The sequence below is a fragment of the Numenius arquata genome, chromosome 19 (assembly GCF_964106895.1).
Source record: "Numenius arquata chromosome 19, bNumArq3.hap1.1, whole genome shotgun sequence".
Taxonomy (NCBI): domain Eukaryota; kingdom Metazoa; phylum Chordata; class Aves; order Charadriiformes; family Scolopacidae; genus Numenius; species Numenius arquata.
The window spans coordinates 1,706,755-1,719,413 of NC_133594.1; the positions used below are offsets into that span (position 1 = coordinate 1,706,755).

Consider the following 12,659-nt stretch of genomic DNA (forward strand, 5'->3'; position numbering starts at 1 on the left):
ATGGTCCTGTCGAGCTCGCCGCGGGCGACCAGGTTCCGTGCCAGGCTCTCGCTGGTGCGGGCCAGCCGCTGGGTGAGCGCCCAGAGGCGGCCCTGCAGCCGGTCCCGCTCCGCCTCCTCCTCCCGGATCCGCCCGCTCAGCTCCTCCCGCCGGGCCCGCAGCTCCGCCAGCCCTGCGGGGACACAGCCCTCAGCCCCGGCCGCGGCCCCAGCCCCGCCGCCGAGCCCCGGTCCCGCTCACCCTCCCGCAGCTCCGCGTTGTACTCCCGCAGCGCCGGCCCCGGGCCGCCCATCGCCCCGGCCCGGCCCCGCCGCTCCGCCTCTTCCTGCGGCCCGGCCCGCATGGAGCCGCCGGCGGCCGCGGGGCTCTCTGCCGCCTGGCACACGCTCAGCACCGCCCTGGTGCCGCCCGCCGCCCTGGGGCTGGTGAGCCGGGGAGGGGACCGGGAAGGGGACCGGGGAGGGAGGCCGGGCACGGCCCCGGGGGAGGCGCCGCCCGCTCCCCGCTCGCCTCACGCCGCCCTCGGGTCTCCGGGCCTTGGCGGGGCCTGTCGCCCCCGGGGCAGCGGGACAGGCCCCGGCCCCCCGCTCCGCCCGCCGCCGGGTGGCTGAGGTGGCCCCAGCCGCCTCCCCCGGCCTGGACGGTGCCCTCCGCTCCTCCGTCCGGATTTCGGGGCTTTGGAGGCGGGGGGGGGGAACGGCTGGAGCTGGCGGCTGGGGAAGGAGGGAAGGGGGGTCTGGGCTGCGGCGCCTCCGGGGGCTGTCGGGGAAAGGCGGTGGGGGTCCAGCCATCCCCCATGGCGCCAGCCAGGGAAGCGTATGTGCCAAAAAGAGGGGCTGCTCGCCGTGTTGCTGTGGCTCTGCTCCCTCCCCCAGGGAGCTAACGTGGGCTGAGGAAGGTTTTACCCCCAAACCTGGCTTTTTGGGGACCCAAGGGTGGCTTGTGACACTCCCACCAGCGCGTGTCCTGCATCAGCCGTCAAAAGGAACAGTCGGGGCCGGTGTTTGGGTGCTGGGCCTGGGAGGTGGCACTTGGCTTCCAGCAGTGGGTCAAGACCCCAGCAGGTCACCATGGAGGAACGGTGTTTGACAGCAGAGTCCATGTGCGTTGGGACCCCGCTCTTCGGGAGGAGCGGTCTCTCCTGCTGCAGATCCTCCTGGAGAAGCCTGTGCGTCCTTAACTCGGTGTCCCCTCCGTTTTCCAGGCGGCGCCGAGGTCCGACACTGCGGGGCCACTGAAGGATGCCGAGCTGCGGGCAGCCCTGGAGGTGCTGCGGTGCTATGACTTGCACTCCATCGTGGAGGAGTGGTTCATCGAGGTGCTGCAGACGGACCTCCAGGCCAACATAGCTCCTGAGTTCTGGAACTGCATCGGCCAGTATGAAAACACGGCCGAGGAGCCCCAGTGCTCCTTGCTCCTTCTGGATGCCTTTTGTCTTCTCAAGTGTCGCCTGGACCCCTACCTGAACAGCCTGGAGCTTCTGGAGAGGTGGACCAAGGCAGGCTTGCTGCTGGGGACGGGCGCTCAGATGCTGCAAGAAAAGGTCTACACCATGTTCAAAGCTATCCTTTTCTTCTCCACCACCAAGTCCTTCCAGGAGATGATCCAGCAGTTCTACAGCCGCACTTTCAGGATATACATGCGGCAGTGGAAGAAAGGAGAAGATGGAATGAACGAGGGCGAGAGCAGCATGAGCGAGACCGAGCAGGAGAGCGACACGGAGGAGGGTGGAGGAGAGAGCCTGCTGTGTGCAGGCTGCAGCAGCAAGAGAGAGCAGTGCTGGTGCCCCAAAGCCATGGAGCAGTTTCAGCAGCTCAATGACATCCTGTACGTAGGTTACGGGGTGGTGGCTGTCGCTCAGATGGTCCAGAGGGGGAGCAGTGGCAGGTTTTCTTGATAATCTGAAAATGGGAGGAGTTACGCATGAGGTCAGGCTGTGCCGTGGTACTGGGTAGAGAACTGGACACAGGGTTTCTGCAGCTGGTTGCCAACTGGTGGCTGAACTAGAGCAGATCTTTAGATAGAAGTGCCTCTCCCTGTACGTGAGGCTGTCTTCCTCTTGCTCTAAGGCCTTCTGTCCACAAAGCAGCAAACTCTTCTAAATGAAAAAGCTTTTGATGGCTAGAAAATGATGTTCCTAGGGGAGATGGGATAGCAGTAGTGTCATGTATTACCTCCGTAGCGCGTCTATGGGGGCTATCAGAGTATTTAAACTAAGAGCCAGGCCTGCGTCTGTGGAGCGTGCAGGGAGGAAGGGGCCTACACGCAGTTAGATTTTCTTTATTCGCTTGTACCTTCGCCTCCACACGCGCTGAGCGGGGTCACTGTCTGTGTCTGCAGCCGCCGGCTGAATTTGCTGGAGAGGGTGAGCGCCGACGCTGTCACCACCATCTTGCACAGGATGATCGAGGAGAGGATGGAGCAGCGATGCAGGGGGGAATACGAGCACTCCTTCCTCAACGAGTTCCAGGAGGTGAGGCTGGCGTGGGGCAGCCAGGGCCCTTCCTTCGGGGCTGTGCACCTGCTGCTCTTACTGCTTGGGCAGCTCAGCCTAAAAGCGAGCCTGAGAACACCTGGGCCAGGGCTGTGACCCCACCATCCCCGGCAGAAGAGCTGGTTAAATCTCCCCATTTTGATATATGCTGGAGGGGAAGGTTTGCTCTCACCTGTGCTCAATGGGCTGTTATATTTCATTTGATGACGTCTGTAGTAATGAGGGAATTTCTGTGGATCCATTTTACAAACTACAAGATCCATTTTACAAACTGCTAGTGCCACCAAGCCTGCAGAGGACCCTCCCTCTGTGGAGATGGGCCCATAATTAGAATTTGTGTGGCTTTCTTCTTTCCAATGTTTCAGCACCCCTTTAAAATAGGAAGCGAGGATGGGAGGTGATACTCTGGTATCGATCTCACCAGTGGGTCAAGTACAGAATTAAAATGCTCCCTTTCACCCACCCAGTTGTTTTCCTGCTGCCTTAAACCGAGTTTGTGTCGGGCTGTTTACCCAGCGTGACCTTAAAATACAATTCTTCTCTGGGTTATGGCCGTTCCAGGATACAGTCCTGGCTCTGCAGGCGCTCGTTGTTCCTCCATGCGTGACCTTGCCTTTGCCAGTGTTGTGAAGTCAGGTTGCCACGCAGACCCCACTGCTCTGCGTGGTTGCCCTGGTTTCCTTTCTGCTTGCCACGCCGGCCATTTTTGTCGTCTGCAAACATCAGCAGTCCTTTTATATTTACTTCCCTTCAGTTGCTGTGCGACGCTTTCTTTATTGGACCTACTGTGAAATGCTTTTGCATGACCTGGAGGCTGTTTAAGGACATTCTAAGGACACCAGAGAAAAATGCAACCGCATTCTGCACCTTGCAGAAGGTCCCCTTGCTCCCATCTCTTCAGAAAGGCCAACGTGTTTGGCCGCAGAATATTGGAGGGGATCAGAATTAGGAAGAGGTGATTTTAAGAAAAAAAAAAAAAAAAAAAAGCACAAGGCTGGCAAGCTACAGGTAAAATAGAAGCCTGAGAAACAGCTTGCTGAAAGTACAAGCGCTGAGAGCAAACCCCCTTTTCAGACACATCGGCAGCCGTCTGCAGTGTGGGTTGATAATCAGGCTGTAGCAGGAGCACTCAGAGAAGATAAACTCATGGGAAACAATGGGTTGGTTTGATAATAATTGTATTCCTTTACTGATGCAAAGCAACTCAATTTTATAGTCCTTTCCTTTTGTCCTTTAGGAGAATTCATCATCAGCTTTTCCCCAGTTTTGCCCAGATCGATGCCCAGTTGTTCTCAGGTTCGTCCTGCCTTGGCATTGCCAGAACTGGTGCATTTCTTCCCTGTTTCCTCAGTTGAGTAGATAATTAACAATTAACACCAGCCAGACCTTGACTTAGCATTTTTGTTTCAGGCTGTCAGAATCTGCTTATCAAAAATTACTAATATCCAGTAGCTGTTAATACTGAAATACTATCCCAGGAAATAACACGTATTTGCCACCTTAAAGGGGAAACTTAAAAAAAAAAAGGCATTTCTTTTGAACATCTGGATATTGTAGCTGAGTGCCTTTGAAATTCGACAATTACACATTTCTCTGTAGAAAATGAAATCTCAAAAAATTAACCTTCTGATGCTCTCTGTTTAGGTTTTTATTTTATTATTCGGTGACAAGGCTGGTATTTGAGGTCTTGGTTTCAAGTGCCCAAGTTGGTCGGGTGTGTGTGAGTCCTGGGGAGGGCTCATTTGCCCTTCATTGATCACAGGAATCATAGAAATTTTGGGCCAAGGATGGTGTGATGGGCGATTTGCTCGTATCCCCATGAAGAGAATAGTTCTGCAAGTATAGAATGGAGTGGAATTCTGCAGGAATAGAATAGTCTGCAAGTTTTTGAATATACCCTATCCTTGTTGGAGCCCAGTGCCAACGCACAGTCCTCAGTCACCCCTTGTCTTCTCCTGCACATCTGCATAGTCTATATCCTGTATCTTTAGTTGAAGTTCATGTTCTTCCAGCTGCACCTTCCCAGCTATAAGCCAGGCCAGGGTGCAGGAGAGCAGCTGGAGGTGATGCTGCCCTCAGCTACCAGCCCGTTTCTGCTTGCTGTGGTCACTGCTGGGTGATGGGGTAAGCATGGGACACGGTTGTGCTTCCAGCCTGTGGTGTTCACCGTCTCCGTACCCTCCTTCTCCCTGCACAGTGGATTGAGAAGGTGATCGGCTGGCTCAGCAGGGTGTTCCTGCAGGATGGTCCCTCGGCGCGCTCCTCTCCAGAAGCCAGCAGCACCCTGAAGCGCTGGCGCTGCCACGTCCAAAGGTTCTTCTACCGCATCTATGCCAGCATGCGCATTGAAGAGCTCTTCAGCATTATCCGAGGTAGGTGGGACCCATTCCGTGTTCATTCTCTCCTGGACTTGGACTGGACGAATGATGGATCTGTCTTCACCTCCTGATGCACTGCGCTGTCTGCTCTTGCCTTCCCACGGAGCACGGCACTGTTTCTAATCACTGCTTGGTTTATAGATTTCCCAGAGTCCAAGCCTGCTGTGGAGGACCTCAAGTTCTGCCTGGAAAGGACTAATCAGAGGCAGCAGCTGCTCAGCTCCCTGAAGAGCGCTCTGGAAATGCGACTTCTTCATCCTGGTGGGTTTTTCATCCTCGTGTATGTCATAACACTGTAAGGAGCCTTGGCACGAGTGGGAATCTACTGGGAACCATCATCTGATTCCCTGTTTGATTAGTGAGAGGCCACCAGGCTGTGTTGAAGTGTGGATGGGCAGCAGTAGCTGATTATATCCCAGCCTCTTCTTGCCTCATTTTTGCCTCAGTACGGTGAGGAGCTGAGCTAGAAGTTTAGCTTTGGTCCAGGGGGATAAAGGCATTTTTGTTGTGTGTGGTCTGAGCTTCTAACGCACAGTCAGGGCTCAGCCGGTTTCTGGTGGTCTCTGAGCCTGTGCTCATAGCTGGAACTGGTTTCTCAGCCACATGGATCTGGTCTGTCCCTTTGGCTGGGGCAGCAGGGCAGCAAGCCCTTTGCCTCTGTCCGATCTACGGAGTTGGAGGGGCTTGGAGCATCCAAGCTGTTGCTCTGGGACTCTGACTCCCTCTGCCCCTCTCCTCTAGGAGTCAACACATCCGACATCATCACTCTCTATATCTCGGCCATCAAGGCCTTGCGGGAGCTTGACCCCTCCATGGTTATTCTGGAGGTCGCCTGCGAGCCCATCAGGAAGTATCTGAGGTGAGAGGCTCGTGGGGTCAGTCTTACGCACCCTCTTTCCCTCCCCACCCCCTTCACTTGCTCTGTGTCTCTTGCCTGTTGGCAGGACCCGGGAAGACACGGTGCGGCAGATCGTGGCCGGGCTCACAGGGGATGCTGAGGGCTCCGGTGACCTTGCAAACGAGCTCTCGAAAGCTGACCCGGTGACCCTGGAGAACGGCCAGGAGAGTGATGATGACATCACGGAACCAGGGGACTGGGTTCCTGACCCGGTTGATGCAGATCCAGGTTAGTTGTCTAGACCAGAAGTCCCAGCAGCTGATTTTTCCGGTGGGCTGTAGTCACAGAATCAGAATCACAGAATGCTATGGGGTTGGAAGGGACCTCTGGAGATCATCCAGTCCAACCCCCTGCCAGAGCAGGCTCACCCAGAGCAGGTCCCACAGGAACGTGTCCAGGCGGGTTTGGAATGTCACCAGAGATGGAGACTCCACACTCTCTCTGGGCAGCCTGTTACAGGGCTCTGCCACCCTCACAGGAAGTTCTTCCTCATGTTTAGATGGAACTTTCTATGTTCAAGTTTGTGCCTGTTACCTCTTGTCCTGTCACTGGGCACCACTGAAAAAAGACCAGCCCCATCCTCCTGACACCGCCTTGACCAGCTCCTCTGCTAGTCCTCGAGAGCTGAGCTGGGCCGGGCCAGGTCTCTGCTAATCTCCCGCTGTCATCTGCTGGATTTCACTAGGAAAATCGAGTTCCAAGCGTCGGTCCTCGGACATCATCAGCCTGCTGGTGAGCATCTATGGCAGCAAGGACCTGTTTATCAACGAGTACCGCACACTTCTGGCTGACCGGCTGCTGCATCAGTTCAACTACAGTGCTGAGAGGTGAGCTCCAGTGCCCGGCCCCAGGGCTTTCCATGGCAAAATCCTCTGATAAAGGTGTGCTTCAGGCTGGGTCCGACGAGCGGCTCTTTCTGGAGCCAGGAATGTCTTCGGCCATTTCCTCTGCGGCTTTGGGTTGGCATCTAGAATTTAATGCGCTCACCTCTCCTTGGGCTGCATCCTGCCCAGTCCTGCCCTTGGCTTGCACTAACAGGGCAGTGTGTAGGAAATTGGAGGCACCGACACCTTCTTAGCTCCATCCCACAGGTTCTGGTGGCCATCACTGCCTGCACAGGCTGCTTAGGGTCAACAGAAAGTGTAAAAGTAAGAAAAAAGGGATGACGCATCAGGAAACCCCAGTTGCAACCCAACTCTATCTCTTGATTCAACAGTTGCAGTGGTTTTCCTTTCCGTGAAATGCAGCTGGTGCGAGCCACCTCTGGGACGGGCCATCTTGGGCAAGTGGCTTGCCAAACACTGAGGTTGGCCTGTGCTGTCGAGGGGGAGGGCTATGTTCCACGCCCCTCCAAATAAGAGGGATGGGAAGGTCTTCAAAAAGCTGCTGACCTACAGAGGAAGTGACTGTTCCTCACTTAGATGCTAGAAAACATCCTGTTCAGATAACGTACCCTGCAGGGCTTCCTAGGAAAAGCTCCCTTGTTCCAGGGACTACCTTTCTTGGCTGTGGTGGAAGGGGTGGAGGCCAAGCTGGGCTTGTCTGTCTAAGAGACCTGTGGCTCATCTGTTGTTTCTCTTATCAGGGAAATTCGCAACGTGGAGCTGCTGAAGCTGCGGTTTGGTGAGGCTCAGATGCACTATTGCGAAGTCATGTTAAAAGTAACTTCTTTGTTTTTTAATAAAATTTAAGTCCTGGGTGTTTGAGCTCATTGGGGAAGGGGAGGGACTTGAGGAGTGACCCAGAAAGGGTATTTTAGGACAGTGGGGTTTCCAGAATCCTGGTGAGGGGGCTGACTTGTGACAGGCAGAAGCACATTCCAAATCATGTCTGTTTTTTAAGCCCCGTGGGTTGGGTTATCAGCTCTGGGGGATGGTTGCTCTGGTGCTGTTGTCCCTCCAGCTCTTCCTGCCATACAGTATTCAGGCATTGAAGAGCTGGGCTCTTCCAGCTCCTCTAGGGTTGGGAATCTGGAGTTTAATTCACTTGGAGCAGTGTGGGAAGAGCACAGGTCTGGAGGGACTCTGGTGTAGGCTAGTGTTGAGTTGTAATCCTTTCTTCAACCTCCCCACAGATGTTTCTGAGTATCTAACAGAATTTCTAGTGGACACAGACCATCATGCCCTTTCCAACGTCCCCGTCATCATTTGGAGACAACCCTAGTCACCTTGTTTAAGCATCTCCTTTACTAAGGATTAGCAGTGACTTGGGAGAGAAGGATCTACCTTTGCTTCCTCTACCTTTTCCAGGATATGGCTGACTCGCGGCGCATTAATGCCAACATCCGTGATGAGGAAGAGAAACTCCCAGAGGAGGAGAGGCCGCCGTTCAGCCTCGTCGCCGTTATCCTGTCGAGTGAGTTCTGGCCACCGCTGAAAGAGGAGAAGCTAGAGCTTCCAGAGCAGGTCAAGGAGGCCATGGAAGCCTATTCCAAGAAATATGAGAAATTAAAGGTAACACACCTTAACCCTCCTTAAAAAAGGTGTATGTTCTTCACTCTTTGTTATATTGTATGGTTTTTGCAGAGTCCCCTTTAACATCCCTTAAATTTTAGCTGCTGGTACCACACGCTGTTTCGGTGGAATCCCAAAGTCCTTCAGCTTGGAGTTGGGAGCAGAAGCTGCGCTCCCTTAGCTATTGCTGAAAGAAGGGTTATCTCTTTATGGGGTGCCTGGGTCGTTGTGGTGATTGCAGTTGGGGAATAGAATTTTCTAAAATATGCCAGTGTTTGTTAGTTAAATGGATACTGAGGTGGAAGTTCTTGGGCATCTTAAACCTGGTCTAAGCTTGTTGGCCGAAATTCTCTAGTAGTAAGAGCAACATCCTGTCCCTGTTGGATCTCTCTTCTTCACTACTCTGGCATCTCCTCCCCTGTTTGTCCTCTTGAAAAGAAGCCATGTTAAAAAACATGGTCTCATTTTAAGATTCACTGTTCATCTGATGTTGGGTGAATGATGCTTCCTCTTCTCTCTGTGGTCTCTCCTGGGTTGTTTCATTCATTTCTGGAGGGTCCCTGAACTCCACGTTGAGCAGTTCAGGTGCAAGCAGTTTTGGTCAGTTTGGCTGTGGCTCAGACAAAGACTGAATCCGTGCCTTTATAAACAGCATGGAGAGGTGGAGGAGAGGCACACAGCATTCTTCTGTTCTCCAGGCCCTTGATCGTGGCAGTTAGTCAGATAGAGAAGGCTGAGGTGCATCTTGCTCTGCTCACACAGGATGGATTGAAACCGGGAGCATCTGTCTGGAAGCGAAGGAGAGATCTAGGTCACTTCCAGAGCTCTGGTCTTGGCTTTCTCATCTTGCAGCTTCTCATCTGGTGGAGTGCAGAGCACACACCTGGAGCGTGGGTGATTCCGATGTAGCTGCCGTGCCAGTGTAGTGCCTGTGCATGCACCGATGGTTCTTTGCAGCCAACCTGAACACAGTTTGGTGTCTCATGTGGGTGTTTTTGACTGCCCACTTGTGTTCTGACTCCAGGCTTGATTTTCTATATCCTTACTTGAACTTGTTATTACACACCAGGTCATGCATGCCACGAGGCTGGGAACCTCATGGCTCTAGGTCCTGTCTCTTCTCCGGCTGTAGCTTCGTGCCAGATGTCAATGCCATCTGATTTCTGTGCCTGAAAAACATTAGTTAGGAGAGGATGCGGGAGGGGATGCAAGGGGGGAGCAGCCTCCCTGAGCATCCTCAGCCTTCAGAGCAAGCAGTGCTCTTTTCACTGCTGTATCAGAAGAGTATTCTGTCTCTTCTGAGGAAATCCTGCCCCAAATGAGCATTTATTTTCCAGTAGGACTTTCTCCTGAGTGGCCTGGTTGGTCTTCCAGTGTTTCTTCTTATCCTACCATGCTTATCCTACCAGCGAACTGAGTGACTGCCTTTCAGGCAGGAGAGGGGCATTGGTCTTGGGCAAGGGCTGAACAGCAGCATGTTGTCGAGAAGGATGTTTCCCATGAGGGGTAGGGGACGGTTGGGTGGTGGCAGTGCTGAGTGACTCATGAGGAGGGGGGTGGCTTTCGTGTCTGGCAGACACCCTGATGGTAGAGGGGTGTTTGCAATAACGCAGCATTTGGTGGTTCCTGTTAGAAGATCTGCTGTGAATGGCTCCTTCTGCCTTTTCCAGGCCATGAGGACCCTGAACTGGAAGTACCACCTGGGCCTGGTGAGCTTGGATGTGGAGCTGGCAGACCGCACCCTCTCCCTCTCTGTCTCTCCCGTGCACGCTGCCATCATCCTGCACTTCCAGACCAAGAGTGAGTCCCGTGGCAGAGATGCTGCGTTACCACCCGTGTCTCTGCTTCCTGTGGGTGGGTGGGAAAGGACACGTTTCTTGGGCTCTGAGATCTCTGGCAGCAGGACCTAGACATACTTCGTGGCCTTGGATCTACCACAAGGCTCAGCACCTCCTGGCAGTGGAGATGGGCAGGTGTCCTGGGCTTTTGTCTGATATCCGTGGTCTCTGCAGGTACGTGGACACTGACAGAGCTCAGTGAAGTCCTTAAGGTGCCCGAGACGTCGCTGAAGCGTAAGATGACTCTGTGGCTGCAGCAGGGGGTCCTGCGTGAAGAGCCCCAAGGCACCTTCACCGTCATTGAGGAGGAGCAGAAGGACCAGGTGGAGAAAGTCGTTCTGATAGACAGCGACGAGGAGGGGGACTCTGCCATGGCATCGCAGGCTGATCAGAAAGAGGAAGAGCTGCAGGTACCTGTCCCTGTGTCTTGGCTCCTTGCGAAGCCACCGGGACAGTGCAAACATCCTGTACTTTGGGTTTCGGGGAGTCTGATTAAGATGATGGATTAAATTTGCGCTTGGGATTAGCGTTTTCCACTGGCTCAGTCCAGAGTTTTTTGACGTGGTTATCTCTTAATCAATGACTGGTGCTGGATCGCAGCCTCTCTCCAGAAAGGTGCCCGGCTCCTGAACCAGGCAACCATTTGGACATCTCTAAATCTGTTTTTTCGGTTTAAAAAAAAAAAAGAAAAATTTTGAGACATGATTTCATATTTGAAAACAGTCATAACTTATTTGGATTCACCCAAGCAGTGCTGTTTGGCACTTAGGCTGCCAAGAAGGCTTTACCCAGCACTAACAGCTGGACCTTTGCTGTCTCTGTGTTGTGGTTCCTGGATACTTCCAGTGCTTTTCCTACCCGTGTGTGGTGGGGTGTGTGTGTGTGTTGTGCCGCTGTGAACCATGCAGTTGTCATACTGGTGTTTATCCACTGCGGGTCATGCACGTACTGCACGTCAAACCCTGCTTTCTAGCTGTGTCCCAACACCTGATGTTTCCTGTTCATGGCCGAGAGCAGAACTTACTGCCAGGCACAGCCCTGCTCTGCTTTTGGGATATGGGATCATAGAATCATGGAATCGTCTGGGTTGGAAGGGACTTTTTAGATCATTGAGTCCTACCATCAACGCAACACTGACAAGCCCACCACTAACCCATGTCCCTCAGCACCACGTCTGCCCGGCTTTTAAATCCCTCCAGGGATGGTGACTCCACCACTGCCCTGGGCAGCCTGTTCCAAGGCTTGACAACCCTTTCAGTGTAAAAGTTTTTCCTAATATCCATCCTAAACCTCCCCTGGTGCAACCTGAGGCCGTTTCCTCTTGTCCTAGTCCTTATCCTGTCCTCGCTAAAGCACCCCTTTTCTTCACAGTATGGATGTATAGATGTTGGTGTGATTTACTGTTCCTTCATGTCCCCTCTGCAGCTGTTCTGGACGTACATCCAGGCCATGCTGACCAACCTGGAGAGCCTGTCCTTGGAGAGGATCCACAGCATGCTGAAGATGTTTGTGATGACAGGCCCGGTGGTTACAGAAATCGATATACAAGAGCTGCAGGGATTCCTCCAGAAAAAGGTCCGGGACCAGCAACTCATCTACTCCGGAGGTGTCTATCGCCTGCCCAAGAACTGCAACTAGACTTTGATCTTCCCTGTTTTCCCCCTCTGTGTCACTTCTCCGTGCCCGTGCTCATCCCCTGAGTGCCCCCCAGCTCTCTGCATCCCGCAGGGCAGTTTCTCTGCTCGGCGGGGGTTTGCTGTGGCCTCTTCCCCACACGGGTCTCCTTTCCCACGTGGAGACAGCTCAGCAGCAGTGGGGGCCATGCACCCCACAACTTCTGTCTGGACTGGGCCTGCTCCTCACGTCGCTTTTCCTCCCATTCGTGAGTGTCTGGGTTCACTTCACTGGTTAATAAAAAGCAGTCTTTTTCAGATGGTACCAGCTCTTTTCTTTCCCCTCGGCAGAGCGCTCTTGGTGTCGGCCTTCCCACGCTGGAAGGGCAGGCAGGAGACTCCCCCGTCTGCCGGGCACCGTCCCCCTTTGGCTGGGGCTCCATCTGTAGCCCCAGGAGGGTCTGGGAGGGGGCCGCTGGCTCCAATTTCTGTCTGGGTCTCTGTGTGTGGCTAAAACAACGTCTCGCAGCTGGCTCTGATGAGCGAGACCCTACACGAAAGCAAGTGTTTGTGCTGTCTCCTTTGGCTTACGTGGGAGGAGGGCTCCAGGGTCCACGCACCCTCGTTTGGGACTCTGAAATTGTGTGGAGTAATTTTATTGTGGGGTGAAGAATGCTTTAGATGGATGAGATGTAGCGGTTCTTCAGGGCAGGCTGTTTGGTCCTGGAGGATAAGTAAGTGGATTACGCAGGCGCTGGTGGGATTGCGTCATTACGGCACAAATACACGTCTCCCAACACCACAGCGGCTGCCCTCGAGGGTATCATCTTGGTGAGCTTCGGAGTTATCGGCACCGCTGAGATCCAGGAGGCAGTTGGAGGGGGTAATCCCAGAGCTCAATGGTTAAATGTCACGTCCCCAACCGGGGCACAAGATCGGGCAATGGGTTTCGGGGTTGTGCTCTGTCTCCTCTTCATAGAGTTCG

At 53.9% G+C, this 12,659-nt stretch overlaps 1 protein-coding gene across 1 annotated transcript; it reads left to right on the plus strand.

Annotated features, from left to right (window-relative positions):
* Positions 1-11,998, plus strand: LOC141473611 (anaphase-promoting complex subunit 2-like). Its single transcript, XM_074161184.1, is given in 14 exon segments — positions 1-301; positions 304-425; positions 1,205-1,827; positions 2,341-2,473; positions 4,692-4,866; positions 5,014-5,133; positions 5,614-5,731; positions 5,817-5,998; positions 6,456-6,597; positions 7,356-7,431; positions 8,020-8,223; positions 9,894-10,023; positions 10,236-10,471; positions 11,487-11,998. Coding segments are annotated over 14 exon segments (2,775 nt in total). The 3' UTR covers positions 11,700-11,998.
* The last annotated feature ends 661 nt before the right edge of the window (positions 11,999-12,659 follow it).